Genomic DNA, 25,444 nt, shown 5'->3' with positions numbered 1-25,444 from the left:
CAGAGGGAGAATCAGTCTGTATTTGATTCATGCGCAAAGGTGTCCAGAGGGAAGAGGGATGTAGGCACCGTGTGGCTGATGGGGGCTGGAGCCCGGAGGCCCGGGGAGCTCGCAGGGTGCATGCGGCTCCCACCCCCGGCGGACATGCGCCATGGCCCTCTCATCCCACGGGCCCTTGTGACAGACTGAGGAAGGGGGAGCGGGTCAGGTCTCCAGCCACCAGGAAAAACCATACTCCTCCGGTTCGTGACTGTACCAGTCGCCGGTGATGACCAGGTGCGGTTTGCTCTCCTCGGCCGCCTTCAGCATCTGCTGGGCGTCCTCGCTGAACGCCTCCCTCCACAGCCTGGGGAAGGAGCAAAAGGTTTATCAACTAAGCACCTACTGGGTGCCAGGTGCCGTGTCCACAGCATGGAATGGCCTCTCCTAAGGCCCGAGCTCCAAGCCCTCACCCCCCAGGCACCCCTGCCTCCCACTCACTTGGGCCCTGGATGCCAGGCTGCCTTGCCCCAGGTTTTTCCCAGGGGCTAGCTCCACCATGTAACTTGCTATGTGATCTTGGGGAAGCCCCTTCCTCAATCAGGGCCTCAGTCTCCTCCTCGGTAAGGCACGTGTGTGGTCCAGTTGACAGGACTCTGCCCCCTTGGGCACACGTCTCCCAGCCGGCCCAGGAGAGGCCGCAGGCACCAGACCTAGGCTCAGAGGCCGAGGCCAGATGGGAGCGACGTCTCTGGGTCAGCCCACAAGGACAGTTACATCATTCTTATTTCTGTGTTTTATCTGTGTGGGTAACTCCCTAACAGTGCCAATTAGAACCATTCATTTGCTTGGCATGGGGTCGTCCATAGAGCCCAGCCCCCAGGCTTCTCTTCACTGGCCCGATACCTTGAGTGTGCACCTTCATGGCTCTCCAAGGACGGATGGCAAGAGCCCCTCTCCTCACACAAGGCGCCTCCACAAGAGTGACCACACTCCGCCAAAGAGGAATGGTGGTGGGCGTAACTATGGCCCCCCTCCAAAGATGCAGGGGGACCTGATCGTCGGCAGGCTGACGGCCCCCCCGACTAAGCTGGGAGGTCCCCTCAGGATACAGGCTGCTGCCAGCCGGTCAGCTCTCCGTCTCTCTAGCTCACTGTGCCCTGCTGGGGTAGGCTCTCGGACCCCAGGGATTGAAGGGGGATGTCCCCAGGGAGCCCCACAGGAGGGGCACTTACGCCAGAATCTGCAGTCTGCATTCAGGCTGCTCCAAGGCCTCGCACAGCAGCCTCACGCCTTCATCCCACAAGGCATTCTGGGCCAGGTCAAGACTCTTCAGCCACGGATTGCAGAGGAGAACGGAGGAGAGATCCTGACAGCAAGCAGCATTCAGCTGGCATCTCTCCAGCCTACCAGAGGGAGACAAGCAGGGCAGCTGGAAATGAGCCGGCCCAGGAGGGGCGGGGCACTGGAACCCAGCGGCAGGGAGGCTAGTCCTCAGGCTGGAGGCCCCACTCACACACTCATCCCCTCCTCCACAAGCTGCCTGGTGTCGCTATTCATCTATTAAGACAGTCCATGTGCAGGGTCACATCCTCCCTGAGCAGCTCCCTCTCCTCTTTGGGGGCCTTCTCCACCCTCCTCCTTCCCCCTTGGCCCTTCCTCTTGGGAGGCTCATCCACTCCCAAGACTTCAGCTGTCCCCTCTACTCCCAAAAACAGATCTCGCCCCTCTGACCCATCTGTTGGCCTGCCTGCGGGACGGTGCCATCCAACTGTCTCCAAGGCACCCTGACGTCAACGTGGCTGACGCCGAACTCGTCGCCTTCCCCCCAAACCTGTGTGGGGCTCCCCATTGCTTCTCCAGTAATGAGGCTGCCCTCTTCCCAGTCTCCTGACCTTCCTCCCTTCCCTACCAGAGAGCCAAGGGGAGGCTCCATGGCTGGAGAACACCTGCATGTTCCTCCTGTCCCTTAAGGTCCCCCTCAGTTCTGGGATGCTGATTCTACCTCATCTGAATCTCCAGAAGAAAGGCGGGCATGCGGGTGCCCTACCCTCCAAGGGTTCACAGTCTTGGTGGCATCCCCCTCTGGTCAGACATAACCCCACGGGCGGCAGGCCCGGGTCCCACCAGGCTCCCCCGGCATACCCGAGCCTCTGGAGCTGGCAGCTGGGGTGTCTCAGGGCATCACACAGCAGCTTGACCCCCTCGTCTTTGAGGGCGTTGTACCCCAGGTTCAGGCTCCGCAGGCTCTGGTTGAGGATGAGCATGTCCGAGAGGTCCTGACAGCAGGCCTCGGTGAGGAAGCAGACCAGGACGCTGCGGAAGAGGCCCGGTCAGGTCCCTTTACCTCTGCCTGCCTCGGTTTCCTCAGCTCTAAAATCCACTCCTCCCTCCCAGGATTGTGCTGACAGTCACTGTTCCGGTTACCCGCCACCCGGCCGTACACACATCCTTTCTCCCCGCGAGAGGGCAGTGCCCACGGCCTCCACACACACAAGGAGCTGAATGACTACCGAGGAGAACGGGCACTTACTCCAAGGCCTGAAGGCAACACTGCGGCTGCCCCAAGGCCGCACACAGCAGCTTCATGCCTTCATCTCCCACTTCATTCTCCCCCAGGTCCAGATGGGTCAGGTTCTTGTTGCTGAGGAGCGCAGCGGAGAGATCACGGCAGCCTGCAGCCGTGAGGCCGCAGCTCCACAGCCTGTGGGACACGGATGGACACGGGCTTGGACACAGGCAGACACCCACAAATCGGCATGGACACACGTGGACACACCACACACATCCATATATGGCCACACGTAGACAGACACCACACATGTGCATGCACAGAGACATGCACACAGACACACATGTGCACACACATACACAGGCACACACATGCATGCTCACAGAGACACACGTACACCCAGTGCACATGCAGAGACACACACAGCCACACGTGCGCGCGCACACACACACACACACATGCACTTCCTGAGTCCGCCATCCTCCCAGGACCCCTCTAGCTCAGGACTGCAGCACCTGCCTCTGAATCCCCAGCACCCCTGGCGTGTTTGGGGAGGCTGGCCAGCCCTAACTGCTAGCGAGTTTCCAAGCCCAAGGCTCTGCAGCTCCCCCCTTCGCTCAGCCTTGGTCCGGGCACCCGAGGCCTGTCCCTCTTCCTTCCACCCGGGTGTCACTGGAGGGCCGGACTTCCAGGTTTCAGGAAGGGAAAGGTGAGGCAGGCAGACTTAACAGAGGCAGTGAAGAAAGGCTCCCCGGGTACCGCGGCCCACCGGCCCACCCCCGCCCCTTTGAAGCCAAAGATGGCCCACCTGCCCTGGGTTTCACTATAAAGACGTGTCCACACAGGCCCCAGCCATTACACACCACTCACAACGTGGCAGCAGGCCTCCCCAAGCCAACAGAGGGACATGCCTGCTCCAGGCAACCAGATAGCCCCTTACCAGAATGACCTGCCAAGCCAAGAGTGGGACTACATGCCTGAGGGAGGGCAGTCTGTGCCCGACCGCACAACATGAACAGTCCTCCAGCCTGCAGAGCCCACGAGAACACGGCACCCTGTGGATCCCTGCGGCCTCCCCGGAGGCCCCCGTGGCTGGTGTGCCCTCCAGGAGACATCCCAAGGACCACCAGGCCAAACAGCCCCCAGTTACCACAGGCCGCCTCCCAGCTCTGCCCCGTCCTGAGGATGCTTCACTCCCTGGCCCCTGGGGCCTGCCCTTGCAGAGGGGCCCAGGCCAAGCTGCCTTCATTCCCCTCTGGCCGGGTTCCTTCCCTCCCTTCTCTGAAGCCACAGCCTCCTGCTGGGCCCCGTCACCCTCCTCCCTCCACCTCGACTGACACTTTTTGTCTCCCTCTGGAGTGAGGCTCCCCAAACTAGAAAACCAGCTCTTTGAGGCACATTTTCAGCTGCCTCTCCAGAGCTTAGAACAGCACCTAGAATGAGGCACAGGCTAAAAAGTCCTCCCTCCCTGCCTGCCTTTTTCTCCCTCTCTCTCCCGCCTGTCCTTCCTCCCTCTCTCCCTTCCTCCTTCCCTCCCTCCCGTCCTTCCTCCCTCCCTCCTGTCCTCCCTCCCTTTCTTCCTCCTTCCCTCCCCCTCCTGTCCTTCCTCCCTCCCTCCTATCCTCCCTCCTTTCCCTCCTGTCCTTCCTCCCTCTCTCCTTTCCTCCCTCCCTCTCTCCTCTTTCCTTCCCTCCCTTCCCTCCCTCTCATCCTTCCTCCTGCTCTTCTTCTTTCCTTCCTCACTCTCTCCTCTTTCCCTCCCTCCTGTCCTTCCTCCCTCCCTCCCTCCTTTCCTCCCTCCCATCCTTCCTCCCTCCCTCCTTTCCTCCCTCCCATCCTTCCTCCCTCCCTGTTGTCCTTCCTCCCTCCCTTCCTCCTTCCCTCCCTCTCATCCTTCCTCCCTCTCTCCTTCTTTCCTTCCTCACTCCTCTTTCCCTCCCTCCTTCCCTCCCTCCTGTCCTTCCTTCCTCGGCGCGCTCCAGCTTGCCACAGTGTCTCTCCTTCACCTCCCAAACCATATCACACAACAGTGACGACCTAAGGCCAAGGACTGCACGGCAGCAGGGGGCGGGGGTTGAAGAGGTGAAGAGGGGCCCCCACAATTCGCACAGATGAGTACAAACACTTAAGAAAATGATGCCCTGCCCCTATTCCTGACAAGACCCTCAAGGCCCTTCTCCTCCATCCAGGAGACCACCGGGGCGGCTTACGTCAGTCTCTGGAGAGGACACTCAGGGAGTTTCAAAGCCGTGCTCAGGATCTTCACGCCATCATCGCGAAGGCTGTTGTGGGCCAGGCACAGACATGTCAGATTCCGGCTGGAGGTCAGAGCACCAGAGAGATCCTGGCAAGCACTGTCTGTCAAGCCGCACCCCGCCAACCTGCAAGAGACACAAACACAGAGGTGGGAAATGACCCTGGGCCTTCCACTGGGGGAAGCGGGCCATGAGAAAATCAGGCAAGGTTCCAGGAGGAGGGAAGCCTGAGTAGGCACACACGAAGGTGAAGGTGAAGGCGAGGAGGAGGGGAGGAGGGGAAGGGGAGGCAGTGCCTACGGGGGGGGGGGGACAGACCACCCAACAAGTGGTTGTCCAGCCTCTGGTTCCCCAAAGAGGGAGGCCCGGCCCCCTGCTAAGGAAGATGTGCCCAACGTCAAACCTCCCTCTCGGCAGCTTCCCCCCATCGCTCCTGATTCTGTCCTCTACAGTCAGACAAAACCAGCACGACCCCTTCTCCACACGGGTCCTTCAGATGCTAACGTCAGCCTTTTTGTCCCACTCCTGTGACCGCCCCCCATCGCCACCCTAGCTGTCCTTCTCTGGACTTACTTCAGCTGGGGTCCGAGAAGGGCCATCCCTTCCCTGTTCCCAGGAGAGGAGCCCCTCTTAATGCAGCCCAAGATCTCAACAGTCAGGAAGACCCGAGTTGAAATCCTGGCTCTGCGACCCCAGACAACACTTCTCTGGACCTCAGTTTCCCTATCTGTAAAATTAGAGGGTCAGATTCAGCCGTGAGGGTCAACGATGTTATGAGTCTGTCCAACAAGCCAGCGATGGGCTGTGTCATCACCTAGTGCACATTTCCTCTACAAGAAGAGCAGGAAGTAGCTTATCTGAAGCTCGGCCACCATCCAGGGAAAGGCAGCTGAAGGGAGTCTGTGGAGCCTGCTCTTGGTGCCGCCAGGCCGGTTCCTTGTCATCACTGCTCCTGGCTCTAGATTTTAGCCAGCCAGCCCTTCAGTGATTTCTTCTAGAATTTTTCCAGGAATCGAAGTCAAGTTCACTGGCTGTTAGTTTGCAGCCCTGTTCTCTTCCCGTTTTTCAGGACATCTGCTATTCTGAAACCCTGTGGTGTCTATCCTGGTTTCTTTCTTCATTTTTTTTTTTAATCAGCAAAAACCCACCTTTTCTCCCTCCCCTCCACTCCCCCCTTGAAAACAGTAAGAAAAACAAAACCTCTCATACAAACGTGTATTGTCAATGTCCACACTAGCCTCATCCAAGCACGCTTCATCGCCGGTCTTCTGGAGTCACGGCTGATTGCGATGCAGCTCAAAGCTCCTGGGAGTTGATTCTTTGTGGTACTGCTTTATTCCATCAACTGTTCTCCCAGTCCCGTTCATACACGTCTTCAAGGTTTCTCTGAAACCGTGCCCTCCACGATCTCTTACAGCACCGTGCCTTCCATCACGCCCAGGTGCTCTAGCTGGCTCAGCCACTGCCCAAGTGATGGGCAGCCTCCTTTTCCAGTTCTTTGACACCAAAAACAGAGCCGCTCTAAGTATTTTTGTACATCCTTAACAACTGTTTTGCCCAGGGCTGAGTCTAACCTCCACTCATTCCCCCTTCTCTCTTCCTCCTTTTCCTATTTCTCTTGTTGAGGGAACTGCATTGCCACACCCATGTGTGCATGTGCACTTCTCTCTCCTTTCACCAGTTCAGATGAAAGTGCAGCCACTCTCTGCACTGCTCCCTCCGTCTGGAGATACCACTTGCGCATCCTGACTATGTGAGACGACTTTCCCTTCCCTTCCCCTCCCTTCTCCTGTCCTGTGTTCCTCTTCCCCTCTTTCTATCCATATTTAATAACATCGAGACAGAACAAGCCTTGTCTAATCAAACTCCCCTCTGTGGCCTCTGATGATGACAGGGTTCTGAGGGGACACAGAAATTCTCTCTCCGTTACAGACTTCAGACAGCTTATCCTTGCTTAGTCCCTTATGACTGTTTGTTTATGTTTACCTTTTTATGTTTCTCTTGACTCCTGTGTTTGCAACTCAAAGTTTCTATTCAGTTCTGATCTTTTCAGCAGGAATACTCGGAAGTCCTCCATATCACCGAAGGTCCATTTGCTCCCCTGTAGCATTAGATTCAGTTCTGTCATGTAAGTTATTCTTGACTTGAAGCCCATATCTTTTGCTTTCTGGAATATCGTATTCCAAGCTCTCAGCTCCTAAAAAATGATGGCTGCTAAACTGTGTCGGTCTGTTTTCTTGGTCAGTTGTTTTTGTTATGACATAGCTCACATTTTTTCTATTTTTCTCAGTCTTTTTAGTTTGTTTTAATATTTCTTGTGGCCATATGGAGCCACTGGCCTCTATCTGGTCCATTCTAATTTTCAGGGAGTTTGTTTTTTGTGCAAGGTATTGTACCTCTTATACCCAGCTGTCAATCACCTAATTCTTTCTTCCATAGCTCTCAGTTCTTTTCTACTTTTTTCTGCCAGTGCTCTCATTTCATTTATAAAAAACATTTTCAACTCTTTAAAAAACAACAACAGCTCCCGCGCTTCATCTCTTCCAGGAATTCGAACTACATTTGTGCCCCGACTGTGCTGTTGCTATTGTTTCCTGAGGCTCTACTTGTAGATGTTTTGGGGTCCTTCTCTTCTTCTGGGTTTGTGTCTGGAGCGTCCCTCCCAACACAATGGCTTTTTCTAGTAGGATTCTTTTTTTTCCTTTTGGTTTATTCTTCCAGCCTAGATTTTGGACTTCATGCAAGGGCCAAGCTTTGCCACACTCCTACAGGGATGGTCTGCACTGATCCTGTGGCTGCTTTTTTCTGGAATCTCAGGGACAGGCCAGCTTCCAAGCCTCCCAAAGGTGTCTGATGCAGGGGAAAGTCTGACTGCTGCCCCCCGGTCTGAGCTCTGCAAGTTCCTCACCTGGGTTTTGGTCAAGCAAGAGTATGCAGATGCTGCTGGACTCCAATCTTGCCAGCAGCTGTCAGGCTCTGCTGGGTCAGAGCCACAGAGCCGTTGGCTTCCCTTTGGCCCGGGATTCCTGTCCTGGTTATTCCACTGCAGGCTCCAGACTGGGCTGGACCCTGGAGCAGTGACCCTGCTCTGCTCCTGGGCTTCTGAACTCGCTCCTCCATCAGTATGCAGCCTAGGGCCTGCAACTGTTCCTCACTCTGGAACATCACACCCAGGCACAGGTCTAGGAACTAGAAAAAATTTATAAACCAAAAACAATCTCCTATGAGTCTGAATTATTTTTGTGGGAATAAATTAACTGAAAACTACTCTTCAAGTATCTGGAAGATGAACTGGTACCACTTGCATTTGATGCTAAAATCTAGGACTCTGAGATCATAAAATATAAACCTGAAATACCTTGACTTAAATGAGAAACTAACAAATCCATGCATATTATTTATCTACTTCCCTTCCCTTCCTCACTTGGGCTGCCCTGGCTCTGTGGCCTGGGGCTGGGGAGGAAGCAGTGCCTGTTCCTGAACCCCACATGATTAAGGCCCCTCTGTGTTGGATCTGAGAGTTCCTTGTGCTACGGTGTGCTGTGCTCCCAACAGGTCAGGCCAGGGTCATTTAGAAGACCTCACGTGACAGGAAGCTCATGACCTTACAGGGTGAACCATGCCACTATTCTCTGATTATCAAGAAGTTCTTTGGACCGACCCAAGCTGCCTCCCTAGTATTCTAGCCATTACTGCCCCCAGAGCTGCCCTGTGAGGCCAAGGAGAGCAAGGCCAGACCTCCCTCCACATACCAGCCCTGACCACAGCTCTCCCTCCCTCCTCCCACTGCAGCCTCATATCCTCAATGTTCTCACTGCATGACCCCAAGGCTCTTCAGCACCCCAGACCCTCTCCTCTGGACACACATCCACTTGTCAGTGTTCTTCCTCAAACATGGCACCCAGCCCCTCCCACAGGACCTCCAGGGGAGGCAGGGAGAGCCACCGTCACACCAAGGAGGAGTCTCAAACCCTGATATTGAGACTCCAAATCAAGCCCTCATCCCTGTTCCCACAGCCCTGGAGACAAGCCTGAGAGGCAGCAGCCCCCAGCCCCTCTCAAGCCTGGCTATCACACAAAGCCAGCCTACAAACTGATTTGTAAAATGGATGATGACATCACCAAGCAACCCTGACGAGACAGAAAGGGAAGGAGGGGCAACCACTTACACCAGTTTCTGAAGGTGACACTCAGGCTGGCTCAAGGCCTCACACAGTATGTGCACGCCACCGTCCAGGAGCTGATTGCCCCCCAGGTTGAGATGGGTCAGGCTCTGGTTACAAGTGAGGGCCCCGGCGAGGTCTGGACAGCAAGCCTCAGTGAGGGCACAGCTCTTCAACCTTGGTGGGGGAGGCAAGGCAGAGAGAGCGTCATGGAGGCCACCTCCCCTCTCCTCCTGCCCCCATAGGCCCCTGCTTCTCCCCATCCCTCTCTCATCTCTCCTTCCCTCTTTCCCATTCCTCCCGTCTCTCTTCCCATCCCCCTCATTCCATCCCTCCCTCTCCCTCTTATTTTTTTTCCTTTCCTCCCTCCCTTCCTCCTTCCCTTTTCCTCCTTTCCATTTCCATTCCGTCTCTCTCCTGTCTCACTCCTCTATGTCCCTCTCCTCTGCCTGTCCCATCTCTCTCCTCTGCGTCCTTTCTCTGTGTCTCTCCTCTGTCTGTACTCATCTCCCTCCTACCCTCCAGCTCTCTCCTCGTCCCTTCCCCCCATGTTTCTATTTCTCCCCTAAAAAGAGACGACTGTCCTGTGCACAGAAGGAGCAGGAAAGGGAGAAGGAGTGGGCAGCAGAGCCCAGATGACTGGGAGGCAGCAGGTGAATAACAGGGAAGGAGACACTGGAGAGCACTGGAGAAAGGGAAGGAGAGAGCTGAGAGAGGAAAGAAGATGCCTCGGCCTGAGGAGGAAGGAGAGAAGCGGAAAGCACCAGTATGACAAGAGGACCAGAGCCGGGGAGGCGCCCCGGGGCTGGGCAGAGCAGGACGCCATCCCCCTACGACCAGCTTCAGCTCCGTCCACGCGAGAGGCAACAAACCGTCACTGTCACTGAGTCACTATCAAAGCTGGACTCTGAACCCAGACCTCAGCCCCCAGCTCCCTGCCCACCTGATGCTTCCTGCTGCCCCCGCGTGGCCAGCCTCCGAAGGGAGACGACCTCAGACCGAGGGTGCCCTGAGCCTTGCATCTTCCCAGTCTCCCCACAGGGCACAGCAGAGCGGCACTCCCCCTGACTGCAGGTTTCCTACCTCCTGCTGTGCCTGTCCTCCGAGGGCAGAGGGGTGCCCTCCATTCCCACACCTGGTCATACCCTTCACATCCCAGTGACTCAGCTCCTGTAGGTTATGACCCAAACTTACTCCCTCCCACCTGATTCCCCATCCCAGCGACCTCCCACCCCGAAGTTTCAACCTAACTCCAGCCAGCCCTTCCACTGTGCCCTCTGGCATGCTTGTTCCTTCGCTTCATCTTCAGTCTTTTCCTCTCCCACTCCATCTATCCACTCGTACTGAAACCTGGCTTCTCCCTGAAGACACAGCCTCCCTGGCTGCCCTCTCCAGAACTGGCCGCACCTTCATTCATTCTCCGCGGCTCACTGGTCAAGGTTCCCCTGAGCTGCTTCCAGGTTCTCCCCCTTCCTCCATCCCTCAGTAGCCTCTCCTACTTTGCGGTTCATGCCAGTCATATGTCCCACCCAGTCAAAATCCTGAGAGCTGTTGTGTCCCCTTCCTTCCTCGATGAGTTTGGTCCCTGGCTCACAATATTGCTCTTCTCCCCAACTCCTGCCTTCACCCTAGAGGACTTTAACATACATAGGGACTCTCCCTCAAACACCCTCACTGATCAGATACAGGAGCAAGAGAGCGAGAGCGAGGGGGGGGAGGGGAGGGGAGGAGAGGGGCAGCATCTGCGGAATGGAGAAGAGGGAGCAGCGGCCCGAGGGGGAAGGTGCCAAGGACCTCATGGAAGGCTGACCTCAGATACTGGAAGTTACAATTTGGGTGTCTCAAGGCCTCACACAGCAGCTTCATCCCATCATCCCCCAGCAGAAGGTCCAGATCAAGGCCCACCAGATGCCGGTGTCCGATGAGAGCAAGCAGGAAATCCCCACAGGCAAAGGAGACGAAGGCAGTCTGCCTGACCCTGCAGCAGAGGAAGGCCAGAAATGGGCACAGTCGTTCCTTCTGGCCTCCACCAAGGCCCTACCTAGAGTGGCCCAGTTCTTCTCCCACTGATCCCACAATGCTGCCCACCCCAGTTCCAAGGTGAGTTCCACTCATCTCTTTTGGGGATCTTTCAAAAGCTGTAGGTAGACCAGGCAACAACTAGAAGAAGGAAAAGGAGGAAGGAAGGAAGGAAGGAAGGAAGGAAGGAAGGAAGGAAGGAAGGAAGGAAGGAAGGAAGGAAGGAAGGAAGGAAGGAAGGAAGGAAGGAAGGAAGGAAGGGAGGAAGGAAGGAAGGAAGGAAGGAAGGAAGGAAAGAAGGGAGGAAGGAAGGAAGGGTGGAAGGAAGGAAGGAAGGAAGGAAGGAAGGAAGGAAGGAAGGAAGGAAGGAAGGAAGGGTGGAAGGAAAGAAAGAAGAGTGGAAGGAAGGAAGGAAGGACAGACGGACCAGAATATAGAGCAGTTTAAGGTTTGCAAAGCGCTTTACAAATATTACTTCATTTTATCCTCACGACCATGCTGAGAGGTAAGTACTACTACAATCCTTATTTTACAGATGAGGAATTCAGGCAGACAGGTATTCAATTTGGATATTTCCAACAGGAACCCATAGATGAAAATTCTGTAGAAGTCACCCCAGGAAGAATGGGAAACTGAAGATTCAGAGGGTAGTGATTCCAGTGAAGAGGAAAAACAAGGGATTCCGAACAAGGGTGGTGTGAATACCCAGCAAATTCACCAAGCAATCTTTAAAAACGTCCCCAGATTCTGTCACTCTCTGCCCACCCCTCACCCAATCCCTCCCCTTGTCCAGCCAAATGCCTAGAAAAGCTGTCTGCAATGGCTGGCTTCATCCTCACCTCCCGCTCACAGAGCCTGCTCTCCCTGAGGGTCCCAGAGGTTTCCTGACTGCTAAATGGGATGGCCCTTCCCCATCCTCCTCCTCCTGCCTGCTCAACGGCTGCACTCCCGTTGACCAGCCCCAGCGGCTGCTTTCTCCTGGTTCTCCCCCTCCCCCGCAGCCGTGACCAATGCTCATTCTCTGCCTGGCTGCTCACCAGCCGAGTCTCCCCCCCAAACAGCGTGAGGCTCTGCCCCAGGCCCCTCCTCTTCTCCCTCCATACTCTCCTCTCTCATTGAGTCATCTTGGCATTCCGCAGGTTCCAGGATCATTGATAAGCACATCCAGCCCTAACCTTTCTCCTAATTCTGGTCCTGCATGGTCACCCACCTTTGGCCACGTCTACAGCCCGCCCTGTCCCCGTCCTTCGCCCCCACTACGCCCCGTTACGCCCTCAGGGGCTCACCGCAGATTCTGTAGGTGACAGTCTGGGTGCGCCAGCTGTTCGCTCAGGCCCTTCATGCATGGCTCATTCATGGAGGAGAAGCTCAGCTCCATCTCCCGCAGGGTGGCATTGAGGCTCAGCACCGAGTACAGGGCCTTCCACCGAGAGGCAGTGAGGTCCGAAGCCTGGGGCCTGGATGAGAGAAGAATGGACAGCTGGACGACTAGCCCAAGGGAAGCACCAGCTTCACCATGTGGGAGGCCCGAGTCCAGGGCCCGCCTCAAGCCAGAATGAGAATGACCGGCACTGACCCAGCACACACATCAGCTCACTCGGTCCCTGTGCGTGATCCCCATCTTACAGGGAAGGAAATGGAGGCAGGAGAGGATGAGAGAGACAGCACAGGCTCTGAGCCCTGAGCCACCTACCACAGCCCGGGGGCCCGGGAGAAGGCCCAGGTGCAGGCTGGGCAGGGGCTAGCACTCACCCTGGCTCGACCGGGGAGCCGGCCTGCAGCTCCTCGTCTGGATCTTCAGGGAAGACCTCCCTCTGGACATGGAGCACCAGCTTCTCCAGCCGGCGGCAGTGGTGCAGGCAATAGGAGGACACCAGCAGGTCCACTTTGCTCCAGAGCACAAGGTGCAGGTCCTGGAAGTGGTCCATGGCCTCCGTCACGAAGGCACTGTCCTGCGTCTCATACAGGCTGAAGAAGAAGTGGTGCAGGGAGAGGGCGCGCAGTGAAGGCGTGGTGGAACCGCTAAACACTGCTGCGCACAGCAGCAGGTCCCGCCGCAGCCGTGGGGACAGGCGGCAGCCCAGTTCCGCCTCCAGGAGCTTCACACACTCAGGGTTTAAGAGGCCGAAGAGGAAGTGCACAGCCAGGCTCAGAAAGCTGGTGTCCACCCCTGAGTACTTCTCCAGCTCCATGGTGAGATCGTGGATGGTGTGTGCCACTGATGGGCTCTGCGTCACCTCCATCCCGCTATACAGGGCGGCAAAAAACTCCTGCAGAGTCAGGTGGAGGAAGGAGTAGCCACGCCCCCGCCGAAGGAGGATGTGTGTGGCAAGGAAGGGCTCAAGGTCGGCTGCGGCCAGCCTGTGCCTCTCCAGGTCGCTGCCGTCAAAGCTCGTGGCGTGCACCAGCACCCTGTCGGCAGCCAGGCGACACAGAGCCTGCAGCTGGGCCTCGTGGGGTGGGGCGTGGCCTCGGAACAGGCTGGTCACGTAGGACACATAGAGATGTGTCACCGTGAGGGGGCCCTGGCGCAGGTCCTCTCCATCCTCCAGCCTCTGCTTGAGGCCCGTACAGATCAGCCAGCAGACCAGTGGGGCCCGGCACAGGGTGGCCAGCGTCTCATTGTCCTGCGTGGCGGCCAGGGCAGCCCGCGCGCTCGCCCTGTCCCCAAAGAACCTGTGGAAGTAGCCCTCGCGGTCGGCCTTGGACAGCCCCAGGACCTCGACAAGTTGAGGGCAGCCCAGCCAGCGTGCCAGGCAGGCCCAGCCCGAAGGCCGCACAACCAGCAGCAGGCAGGCTTCGGGCAGCAGGCTTCTCCGGAGCAGGCCCTGGAGGAGGCCGGCCAGCGGCCGCGGCTCGGCCCCATCCCGACACAGCTCGGCTTCTGGCTCGTCCAGGAAGGGCCTCAGCTCCTCCAGCCCGTCTATGATGAACAGGAGACTCTGGGGCTGTGACAGGATCTCGGGGACGGGCACTGGCGGGCCAGGCCACTGGCTGACGATTAGCTCAGCCATGCTCTTCTCGGCCGTCCCATCCATTTCTCCGAGGCTGAAGTAGAAGACATACCGAAACATGTCCCGGCAGAGGCGCCCACGGGCCCAGTCCAGCATCAGCTTCCTGGCCAGCACAGTCTTGCCGATGCCCATGGGCCCCTGCAGGACCACGGTGTTGGGCCGCTGCTCGGTCTTATCGTCCAGCTGGAACATCGCCCCCAGCTGCCCAGCCTGGCCAGGGATCTCACTGAAGGGCAGCCCTTCGCCGGGCGGGAGCTCTGAGCCCTCCCCTCCGACGACCACCCTGACCTTGGCACAGGTGCGGGAGAGGAGCAGAGTCACGGGTCCGTACAGAAAGTTCTCCTGCTCTGCAGGCCACGAGTCTTCGGCCCTCGAGGAGCTGAACTTCTCCGCCACCCAGGCTCGGTATCGCCGCCTGTCATCTGCATCGAGGAGAGAGCAAGAGAGACACAGGTTATGGCGGGTACGCGGGAAGGGTCTCCCCTGAAGTGCCCCAGCCCAGCCAAGGCCCTGACCCACGGAGAAGACAAGCGTCTTGTCCCAGACAAAACAGCCAGCAAGGGCCGAGACCACAGAGCTAAGATCTCGGGGCCCCAGAGACCGGGGCTCTTAGCTGGGGTCCACGGACCCCTCCCATATCCCCAGGAATCTGTGCACAGAGGTCACAGGGGCTCACGGACAGAGCTGTGTGATTGTGGGCGATCATGTGAGCTGAGCCTCAGCTTTTTCAGGCATCGCACGAAGGCTGTGACGCCCACCCGAGCCCCTACGCTCACGGGGCTGGCTTAAGCAAAGGGATTTTAAAGCCTCAAGTGTGGCCACCATCCACTCGGGCAGGAGGGGGCTGAGGACCCCAAGCTGTGAGGCTGAGGGGGGTGACCATCACAGCAGCCAGCGACGGTTCCCAAAATGCCTCAGTGCTATTCTCATGCCCGTTACAGGTGGTGAAACTGAGGCAGGCAAGGGCTAGTCAATGACCATCTGAAGCTGGATTTGAATTCAGGTCTTCCTGACCCCAAGGCCTATGCTCTATGCTCTGTGGCGCCCTTTTGCTGCCTCCAGGCCAAAGATCTGGGTTCAAATTCCATCACTACCATTTTACTCCCTTGGATATGGGAGCACTTGGTACTTACTGCCTGTAACTTAGAGCAAGTCCCTTCCCCACTCTGGGCCTCAGTTTCCTCATCTGTAATGTGCCGGATGAAACGATGCCCAGCATCCCAACCACATCTCCGTCCTACGGTCCTAAGCAGTAAAGGGTCTACACCTGAGACTAAGACTTGTGAGTCCACGCGCTGGGTCCTGCCCACCGTGGGCCCCTGCTCGAGGGACACTGGGGAAAAGGCTCGGCCCTCCCCTGGTGAGGGGCCTGGCCAGAGATGACAGCAGGCACAGTTACAGGCTGGCAGCAGCTGGCAGGTATAGGGAACAGCAGTCAGCAGGGGCAGCGCTATGACCAGTGACAGCAGTCGGTGGTGGTGCCAGGTAACCGTGACAGTGGCTACAGCGGCTGTGCTAGGTGACAGTAAGAATGGCAGTCAGGAGTGGGTAGCAGGGGCGCTACTAGTGATAGGTGGGAGAAGCGGCCAGCAATAGAAGTCATAGTAATGGCCGTCAGTTCTGACGAGGAGGGAATCACGGCACTTTGTAGCAGGTAACAGTGGCAGTGATGCACAGTTAACAGTAGTAACAGCAGTCTGTCGTGGGTCTAAGCAACAGCAGCGGTTGTTGCTGTATTGAGTAGCCCTGGTGCTAGGCAGCTGTGGTGGTGGCAGTGGTGTTCCTAGTGATGCCAGGCAGGTGTGGCAGTTACGAGAGTCAGTCGTAGTAGTCAGCACGGTACTAGGTGCAGTAATGGCAGTGACAGTAGTCAGCAGTGATGGTCCTAGGTGGCGGTAGGAGTAATGGAAGGTACTAGCGGGCAGCAGGAGTAGGAGCGTTACTGGAGGCAGCAGACAGGAGTGGGGGTTAAGAGCAGCCAGCAGCAGTAGGGCAGTGGTCACTAGTGGTAGGAGGTGGCAGTGGCGGTGGCAGTTGGCAGTAGGTAGCCGTGGGGGTAGTTAAGAGCACGAAGTTCATTCACACTGGGCAGGCATAGGTCGGCAGTGGTTGTTAATGGGGGTGAGGGCAGCCATCCACAGCCGACTGTGGCAGTAAAACACCGGCCCACATGTCACCTGCCTGGCCATGCTCCCTGCCCAGCTGATGAGGGGCCTCCCTCACTCTACAGCAGCTGGTGCCTGGACCCCGACACCCAAAGCAACAGAGAAGAAGCGTCTGAGGAAGGTGACGTTGTGGCCCGAGGCCAAAGCCAGGCCAGAAGTCCCTTGGCTCCATCAGAGAGGGGGCGGCCTCGGAGCTGGGCCAGCGGCCTTTCCCCAGCGGTGGACGTTCCTAAGCACACCTACGACCAGTCCTGCCCCACTGAGGCCCCAAAGACCCCAGCAGCCACCAAGGTCAGTTTGAGCCCAGCCCGTCTGGGGAGAATGGTGACTAGGCTGGGGAGGGGAGGGTCCCGGGTGCAGCAGCAGCGTGGAGAGGGGAGCAAGGCAGCCAGAAGTCCGAAGGCCCGAGCCCCCCATCCTGACGAGCGTCCCCACTCACCTGAGTCTTCGTCTGGCTCGCTGTCCTTCTCTCTCGAGCTGGCTCCAAACCGTCCCTGCATCTCAGCGGTCTCTGTGAACCAAAGAAAGGTCATCGACAGCCATGAATCTTGCTACATCTTCCCCATCCTGGGCTCCCAAGATGGATTTTTTGAACCCCATGAAGTCCTTTCCATTCACCCCATCACACATGAGCTCATTTGACGGGGCCCATCATGAGTAGTGAGGCAGGATGAGGTACAACGTCGATAGAGCATCCAGACCCAAAGCCCGGAGAGGCCAGGGTTCAAAGCCCACAAACATCGAGGGGGCAGGACCACGTGAAAACAAGCTCTGAATCAACCAGAGTAAGGTGCAAAATGGCAGAGATGAAAAACAATGGGAATGGCCCACACCGGAGGGACCGCAGGAGGACAGGCATGCTGATACATTGTTGGTGCAGCTGCGCGGGGGCCAACCGCTCTGGAGTCCCATGTGGAATTACGGAAAGAAAATCACTCAAGTGTCCGTGCCCAGCAACCCAGCCCATGGAGTCAAGAGGGAGCAGGGTTCCCCGTGGACCAACAGGCTACGGCAGCATTCTTTGTGATCTGGACACAAGGGGCGCCCCGGGGAGGTGGCCGCCTGCGCCAAACAGAAGACATGACAGAGCCGAGGAGCCGAGTAATGGAGAAACAAGAGCAGGTTTGTATCCCCCCGGGTGGAGCGAACCAGGCAGACAGGAGTAACAAATACTCCACACAGCCGGTGCCGACCGGCCTCAGGAGGCAAAGAGGAGGGGGCCCATCCAGGCACAGGATCCCTTCACAGATGGGGAAACTGAGGCCCGGGGAGCCAAGTCCCGCAGGGAGCCGTGGGTCAGGTGGACAGCCCAGGCAAGGCCGCGAAGGGAAGGCTAAGGAGAGGGGGGCACAGGGCAGAGCAGGCCCCCCCCAAGATGAGAGGAAGGCAGTGACTGAGGGGAGAAGGGACGGAGGGGAAGGGATTGCCCCCGACCTCAGCAGGGAAGGTGTGCTGAACCTGGGGTGGCCTCCAGCCTGGCCCGGACATCCCACTCACCCAGCCAGGCCGGCCCCTGGGGGGCCACTCACCTCTCTCCGGCAGCTGCTCCATCTCTCAGACTCTGAGGGGCCCGTCCCAGCTGGGTGGTGGCCAGGGGACACGGGGGCCTTCGTCACTGCAGCCAAGGTGTCACCTGACTCACAGAAGGCCAACCTGAGAGGAGGAGGGAGAGTCAGCCGCCTGGCCCGGGGCCAGGGGGCTCCAGGGCCTGCTGAGGCCGACTGGAGACCCTGAAAGCAAAGCGAAAAGGCCAGGCCCAGGCTCAGGCGCATCCCCTGGACTCCCTGGGCCTGCTTCCTCTCTGTAGAATGAAGGAGGGAGAGAGGGAGAAAATGAGAGGAGAGAGAGAGAGAGAGAGAGAGGGGGGGGGAGGGGGAGAGGGATGGAGAGAAAGGGGAGGGGGAAAGGAAGGGGGAGGGAGGGAGAAAGAAAAGGAGGGGAAGAGGGGGAGGGGAGGGAGGGAGAGAAAGGGGGAGGGGAAAGGGAGGGGAGAAGGAAGGAGTGAGAAAGAAAAGGAGGGAGGGAGGGGGAGAGGGAAGGGGAGGGAGAAAGAAAAGGAGGGGGAAGGGAGGAAGGGGGAGAGGGGGAGGGAGGGAGAGAGAGAGGGAGAGGGAGGGGGAGGGAGAAAGAAAAGGAGGGGAAAGAGGGGGAAGAGAGGGGGGAGAGAGAGGAGGGAGGGAGGGGAAGAGAGAGGAAGAGGGAGGGGGAGAGGGATGGAGAGAAAGGGGGAGGGGGAAAGGGAGGGGGAGAAGGAAGGAGGGAGAAAGAAAAGGAGGGAGGGAGGGGGAGAGGGATGGAGAGAAAGAGGGAGAGGGAGAGGAAGGGGGAGGGAGAAAGAAAAGGAGGGGGAAGAGGGGGAGGGAGGGGGGAGGGAGGGAGAGAGAGGGAGAGGGATGGAGAGAAAGGGGGAGGGGAAAGGGAGGGGGAGAAGGAAGGAGGGAGAAAGAAAAGGAGGGGGAAAGGGAGGAAGAGGGGGAGGGAGAGAGAGGAGGGAGGGGGAGAAGGGGGGAGGAGAAAGAAAAGGAGGGAGGGAGGAGAGCGGGGCAGACGCACAGACAAGGGATGATAGACTGCTGAACACAGGAGAGGCCTGCTTAAGCACTTGCTGTATACACTGAGGCCTCTGACCCGAAGGTCCGTCTCCACGGGCCTGAGGACTAAGTAGCCGGGGGTGTAAACTGAGGCTCGAGGCCAGGCCCTTCGAGGGGCGTCTTACTTTACAGAGGGGTGTGGGAGGAGTCTCCCAAAGGGTCGGAGGAAAACCTGGGGCTGAAGGGAGGGGCGACTGTGTGGGAAACTGAGGCAGGGGCTGGCTCACCCGAGGCCGGAAGCACACGAGCCCAGAGCTCGACGCCCTTCTTCTCACCACTTAGGAGGGAAAATCTTTGATCACGACTCCGCCCCCTCGCGCCCGGAGTGCTACTCCATTGGCTCTCACGCCCGCTCGTCTCCTCAGCCCTTCCCCCTGCGCGCTAGGAGGTCTGTGGGCCAAGTCTTGGGGGCCTGGCCTTGGGGGGGGGCAGAACGCCTCCAGAAGGCAGAACGCATGCGCCTGGCGCCTCCAGGCCTACACTGGAAAACTATGCTTCCCAAAGGGCCCTGCGCAGCACCGGCTTCGTCCACCAGGGCGCAAAAGGAGGACGCCGGGGAGGGAGGCCGGCCCTGAGAAGACCACGGATTTTATTCGGTCATTTACTAGTAAATTACTCACTAATGTTTAGCGATCATAATAAAAAAAATTAGTGGTAACTTTGTCATTAGTCATTTCATGGGTTGGCATGATTTCGGTAGCGCCCCCTCCAAGATATTTCCCCTACTCCCACTGGTCTTAGGTCGCCCTCCCCACCACCCCAGGGAAGCAGCCAATCACAATAAGGTCCCTCTGTGACGTCACAGCTTTCATCCAATAGTCAAAGCACTTTTTTCCCGCATTAATTAAGGCCCGTCAAGAGTTCAAATACAGTTATGCCTGCCACATGTGTAACTCTGGGCTGTCATTTCGTTTCTGTTTGCGTCAGTTTCCTCATCTGTAAAATGGGGATGATAACAGCACCCACCTCCTGGGTTCTTCTGAGGCTCACATGAGATCATGCCTGTAAAGCCCTTGGCACAGGGCCTGATAACGTGGTAGGTACCGTATACCTGTTACCTATTATTAGTTATTAAGACAAAAAAGAGAGGGGCAGCTAGGTGGTGCATATACCTGTTAAAAGTCATGGGGGCAGCTAGAGGTGCAGTGGATAGAGCACCCGCCCTGGAGTCAGGAACCGGACTCAGACACATAATACTTCCTAGCTGTGTGACCCTGGGCAAGTCACTTAACCCCATTGCCTAGACAAAAAAAAAAAAACAAAAAATGAAACAAAAACAAAAAACAAACATAAAAATGCTTGGTTATCGCAGAATAATTCCTCCCTCGTGTAGCCAGCCCAACTAAAATACACGCTTCCTTCCCCATGCTGTTTGCAGGTGCTCCCTGCGCTGGTCCCTTGACAGTAGTAGAAGGCTTTTGACTTCAGCAGCTTTCTAGAAGACTGATTTCTGCTGCCCACAACAGTGGGCTCTGAATTCAAACAAGATTCAAAATTCTGTGCTCTGTTTTACCCATAAGCCTGCCAGGAAAAAAAATGTTTAATTCACTTTTTTATTATTCTAAATCTAAGCATAGATTTTGTGTTTAGAAAGAGGAAAAAGTTAAAACTCGGAAAAAGGTGAATTTTTAAAGTTTATTAAAAAGGTCAACATAGCAATATGTTAACAGGCTGATCAGTTGAGATCAGCAAGAGTTTCAAGATGGAGCCAGTTTTTATTGATAACTTTCATAATGAGATAAAGACATTTCAAGACAGGTCCAGGTCAGCAAAAGGGGACTGGTCATTGCATCTCAGTTCCTCCCCAATTTCCTAGTTGCAGACTGGGTGACACCTTCCCCCACACTGATTGACAAACAGGTCTGGGAACAATATGTCACTGAGCCAGCATAACTTTCTTTCCTTCTCTCTTTCTTCTTTTCTTTTCTGAGGCAATAGAGTTAAGCAACTTGTCCAGAGTCACACAGCTAGTAAGTGTCTGAGGCCAGATTTGAACTCAGGTCCTCCTGACTCCAGGGTTCTATCCACTGTGCCACCTGGCTGCCCCCGTAACTTTTAACAGGTATATGAAGCCTCCCTACAGGATTTCATATAAACTATGACTGAGAGACTTTTCTGAGATTCATCCTATGATTCTTCCACTGGAAACAATGAAGATTTCAAGAGATAAAGGCAGCAGCTAGGATTGATACAGAGAAAACAAGTCAGAAGTTTAACGTCTCTGTCTACTAAATATTAGAATTTCCCCTAACTGGGGGCTCTGAGCTACGTAGAATTATAGTAATTTTTTTTTTCTTAGATGCATACTTTTTGATAAATTCAACCTGGATTAGGTTTTTTCCTGCCCTTACACTAAAGCCAAGACCTAGGCATCCAGGGTGGTCTAGTAAGAGGGGAAGGGTATGTAAATGCTCCCCACCACCAATGTTTTCTCTTCATGGTGCCTGGCACGTAGTAAGCACTGACTCGTCAGCCAGAGGACAGAATTAATAAACAACTAAATGAAGACTAATTAGAAAAAGACCATCATCAGACCAAAAGCAATTCTTCCTAATCCATTGAGATCTGGGACTGATTGTGAAAAAAACAGGTACTGGGCAGCAGAAATGACTGCAGCCCTGACAACAGTGATTTTATGCAGGAGTTTAACCAATGCAAATCACTTACCCTACTGTTGTCAAGGAGGGCAGAAGGACCGAGAAAACCCTTGCATTATTCACCCAGCTAGGAGAGATGCCACTGACTCGGAGCTGAGATCTACTGGTGAAATCTTCCAAGGGGGGTGATTGGGCAATGTACAGTAGGCTCATCAAGCAGAAAAGCAAACTTGGCAAGAGACCCGGCCAAGAGGCTCCCACTGTGGCTTTTTGAGGGCCTGGGACAGAGAGCAAGGTGGCTGGTAGTGAGCAATGCAGAAATAGAAGAACAGATAAAAGTGTCAATGAAACTGTTTCTGAGTGACAGGAGAGCAGAGGAAGCTCAGAGGGGCCAGGAAAGCAGGGCAGTTTGGGCGCTGGTCCGGGCCAAGTTGCGGAGAGGCCCGGCAAGGATTGGAGCCCTTCCCACGGAGTGGACACATGCTGCGTCCTCTTCTGATGCGATCAGAGGCTCCCCAGGACGAGGGTGGCGGCTGGATCAGGACTGCCGCCTGAACTCTCAGAGGAGAGAAGGTCTCTGTGGAGCCGGCCTCTCGGACAAGACCATCCATGCCAGGGCTCTCTCTGTCTTGGACTTCCAGCTAAGGGGAGGGGACTCCCCTCCCTCCCTTGCCCCTGTTATTGACATCTGCTTTGCTGTCTGGTGGCAAGCCTGCCCTAGACTCAGAAACCCTTGTCTGTTTTGCAGCTCTCCCAGAGTGCAGGGTACCAGGGACAGTCAGCCTCTTTCAGCAGTGGTGGCCGGTGCACCTCTAGAGGTGGACGGTGAGCGCTGGCTGCTTCGCTCACTCCTTGCAGCCCCACTGGGGTGCTCATTATCCAATTATTTTTGACACAGGCTTCCCAGTTCCTACCATGGAGGGGAACACAGGGCCCACTACAGGAACCACTGGTTGCACACGAGGCCAGAGCCCACATCTCTCCAGAAGAGGTTTAAGCACATGCCGAGCTACGTGGGAAATGTTGTAATCTCACCACTGCCACTGAGTGGAAAACACACTCTAAAATAAAGTCACAGAAGGTCATAGGCCCACATACAATCCTCATTTCTTATCTTCTTTGTGCATCAAAATATTTTTGTTTGTTATCTTCCTAATGAAATGATCATTAATATTTTTAAATGACATTCAACTAAGGAAAGGCATCCCAAGGGTATTTAAAAATAAAAATAGAAAGATAACAACAGAAGGAAAAAAATGGAACCCATCGGTAATGATTTTATTATAGCAGCCCATTTTCACCTGATCAAGGACAGCTGAGTTACCATCCTAAGATGCTGACATCACCTGGATGTGTGTTCAGAAGAGGTGGAGATGTCCCTGAAGGGATGGAGCATGCCCAGAGGAACTCTGTGCTGAGCCAACATCGGTGGGAGGGAAGTGGGGAAATGCTGACAGCAGCACTTTTCGTGGTAGCAAAGAACTGGAAACTGAGGTGGGTGGGGGTCCATGAATGTCATGAGTATGACAAAGAGGATGAACAGAGAGAAGCCTGCCAAAGTAAGCAGAGTCAAGAAAACAATACACAAAATGACCCAACAATGTAAACCTAAAAAAACAACCTTGCACACAAAGAGCGAACGTTGCAAAATTAGAGAGAATTACGCATGGCTCAAAAGAAGAGATAATAACAGCCAACACTTACGTAGGGCCTATACTGTGCGCCAGCACTGTGCTAAGCACTTTACCAATATTATCTCATTTGATCCTCACATCATCGCCGGGAGGTAAGTGCTGGTATTAGCCTCACTTTACGGGGCTTAAGTGACGTGCCCAGAAGTCACATGGCTAGTAAGCGTCTGAGGCCAGACTTGAATTCAGGTTTTGAATTCTGCCTCCAGATCCAGCTCTCTATACTCTGTGCCACCTAGCTGCCCCACATATGATATGAGAAAACATTTCCCCTTACTCCTTTGCAGAACTGGGGGGTCCATGGTTGTAGAACATTGAACACAAGATTAGATATTTTGATGTATGGATGGGTTTTGATGATTTTTCTCTTATTCCTCTTTTTAAAAAAAAATTTGTAAGGGATGGCTCTCTGGAAAGTTGAAAGAGGAGGACAAAAAGGAGGGCATTTAGATGATATGAAAATAAAAGATATCAATTAAATTATTATTTAATAAAGAAAAGACATTGAGGTCTTAATTTATTTGCAAAGTATTTAAAAGACAGAAAGATGCTAAATTCAGGAATAAGTCTTAGACCTCATCCACACCAGAAAAAAAAGCAACTGAGAGAACCCCAGCAGGATTAACAAATCTATCCACGTTCTCATTTGTACAGAATCTTTATGAAAACCATCCACAAGTCCACAGTGGGCAGCCTGGATGAAAGCTTTAGTAGTGAATGTTGCCCGTGGCCCAGAGGGGAGGGCATTTCCAGCAAAGGGTCCCAACTCAGGGCTCACATAGGCTGGGTTTATTCCTAGGGAAGCCTAGATCCAAAAAGAGGGAATTCAGGCTTTTTCTCACACCCTCTGGCTAATTATCCCCAGCTCCTGGAATGGGGGAAATTTCTTAAATGAAGCTTAGGTAAGACTTATGTCTAGGCACTCTTCTAAAGAAGATTAACAGGATCTCTACTAGAAAGGTACTCACTGTACCAAATAGTACATATCAGATATAGGACAGCTATTTATTTCCTTTGCCACAAAAGAAATAATTAAAATGCAGAGGACTCATAAGCTGCATTAACAAATGCATAAAATAAAATATATACCTTATCATGTCTATTATACCCCTCTAAGAGGTAGGAAAAACTCTCAGAAGACTTGTAAGAGTGATGGGCAGGCTGCAATATATAAACAAAAGGACTTAGAAGAGGAACAAGAGGAAAGGATGCCTTCAGAAGATATGTGATGGTAACAGTAAAGTTGGACCAGTCACACGATGAGGGCTTGAGGAAGGGCAGCAGACACACAACCTGCAGACTCCGTTGGCATCCAATAGCATGAGAACATGCGGAAGACCTCGCCTTCCTTCGGTATCCACCTGTGGCAAACACCAAGAGGACCGAATGGGTTGGCACAGGTGGGTCGTAATTGGCATGGCCAAAATCACTGCACATCACACCTCTTTGAGCGTCTGAGCATAGTTTAAACCTGAGTGACTACACCAAGCATTTGTGAAGGACTTTCACGGACCAGGCACTCACCTCATTGTGGGGGATACAAAAGAAGAAATGAAATGGCCCTTGCCTCAAGGAGCTTACGCTCTAAGGAGGAGAGGAGAACGATACACGCACAGAGAAGTACATTCAAAGCATATACCAGGTAAATGCAAAATAACATTGGGAGGATCAGAGCAGAGCGCAGACGGGGAGCTGGCGCTTAATCCGAGCCCTCCACAACTCAGCCGTGAGGAGGCAGGGCATTTCTGGTGTCTTGGAGCCTATTCGAGGAGACTGAGAAAGCCATCCTTTCTTCTGTCTCACCACCCAGATGATGAAAATGGCTGACCCAGCATAAGCGAGGGGTAGCACAAGGCAAGGATCTGTGATGTAAGACTGAACCCCCTGAAAGTGGCAGATGGCTGTTTGCATGTTGTCTCATCCAACTGACTATAAGCTTCCTGAGGGTAGAGACTGTCTTTTGCCTTTATTTATATCTTTAGCGCTTAGCACAGTGCCTGGTACATAGCAGGCACTTAATGTTTCTTGAGTGACTGGTTGATGGCCAGTCAACAGAAGAATGCCCTGTGCCACTTTCTGTTCCCCTAGTGAGGTTTGCCCTCAGTCTCAATGCCACAGTAGTTGGGGAAGATGAGGGTCTTGCCTGGTCAGAGGAATAATGACCCCTCTCCCCGGGATTGCTTTTATCTTCGCCTGCTAGATGCTCTCAGTCTGGGGATCCTGTTGGCAAAGCAGGGTCTATGTGATCAAAATTATTTTACCTTTTATAACCTGTTCTCACCTAGTTAAATTCTCATTCTGTCCACCACCTTTTGGGTTCTTACCTGTGTATGGATGGCAATCAGATATCAATGAGGTTTACAGCAGGTCTGGCCAAAGCCCACCACATTCCACCCCTTGATTGGGGTCATAGGTGGCCACCTCTGTTCTGGGTCAAAACACTATGCATCAGGTTAGT

At 54.9% G+C, this 25,444-nt stretch overlaps 1 protein-coding gene across 1 annotated transcript; it reads right to left on the bottom strand.

Annotated features, from left to right (window-relative positions):
* On the bottom strand, nt 1-19,459 carry LOC110220192 (NACHT, LRR and PYD domains-containing protein 14-like). Its single transcript, XM_021004130.2, has 12 exons — nt 18,926-19,459; nt 17,637-17,760; nt 16,547-16,618; nt 12,681-14,364; nt 12,215-12,385; nt 10,720-10,887; nt 8,916-9,086; nt 4,702-4,872; nt 2,513-2,683; nt 2,125-2,295; nt 1,215-1,385; nt 1-346 (listed from the first exon to the last, which is right to left on the bottom strand). Exons 2-12 carry the CDS (start codon nt 17,656-17,658, stop codon nt 205-207), a joined length of 3,114 nt encoding a protein of 1,037 aa, XP_020859789.1. The 5' UTR covers nt 17,659-17,760; nt 18,926-19,459; the 3' UTR covers nt 1-204.
* Nucleotides 19,460-25,444: the final 5,985 nt, after the last annotated feature.

This window comes from Phascolarctos cinereus, unplaced genomic scaffold, assembly GCF_003287225.1.
Source record: "Phascolarctos cinereus isolate Bilbo 61053 unplaced genomic scaffold, phaCin_HiC Scaffold_726;HRSCAF=1367, whole genome shotgun sequence".
Lineage (NCBI taxonomy): Eukaryota > Metazoa > Chordata > Mammalia > Diprotodontia > Phascolarctidae > Phascolarctos > Phascolarctos cinereus.
Note: the sequence above shows the minus strand (reverse complement) of the source record. Positions and strands in the feature narration are given on the sequence as shown.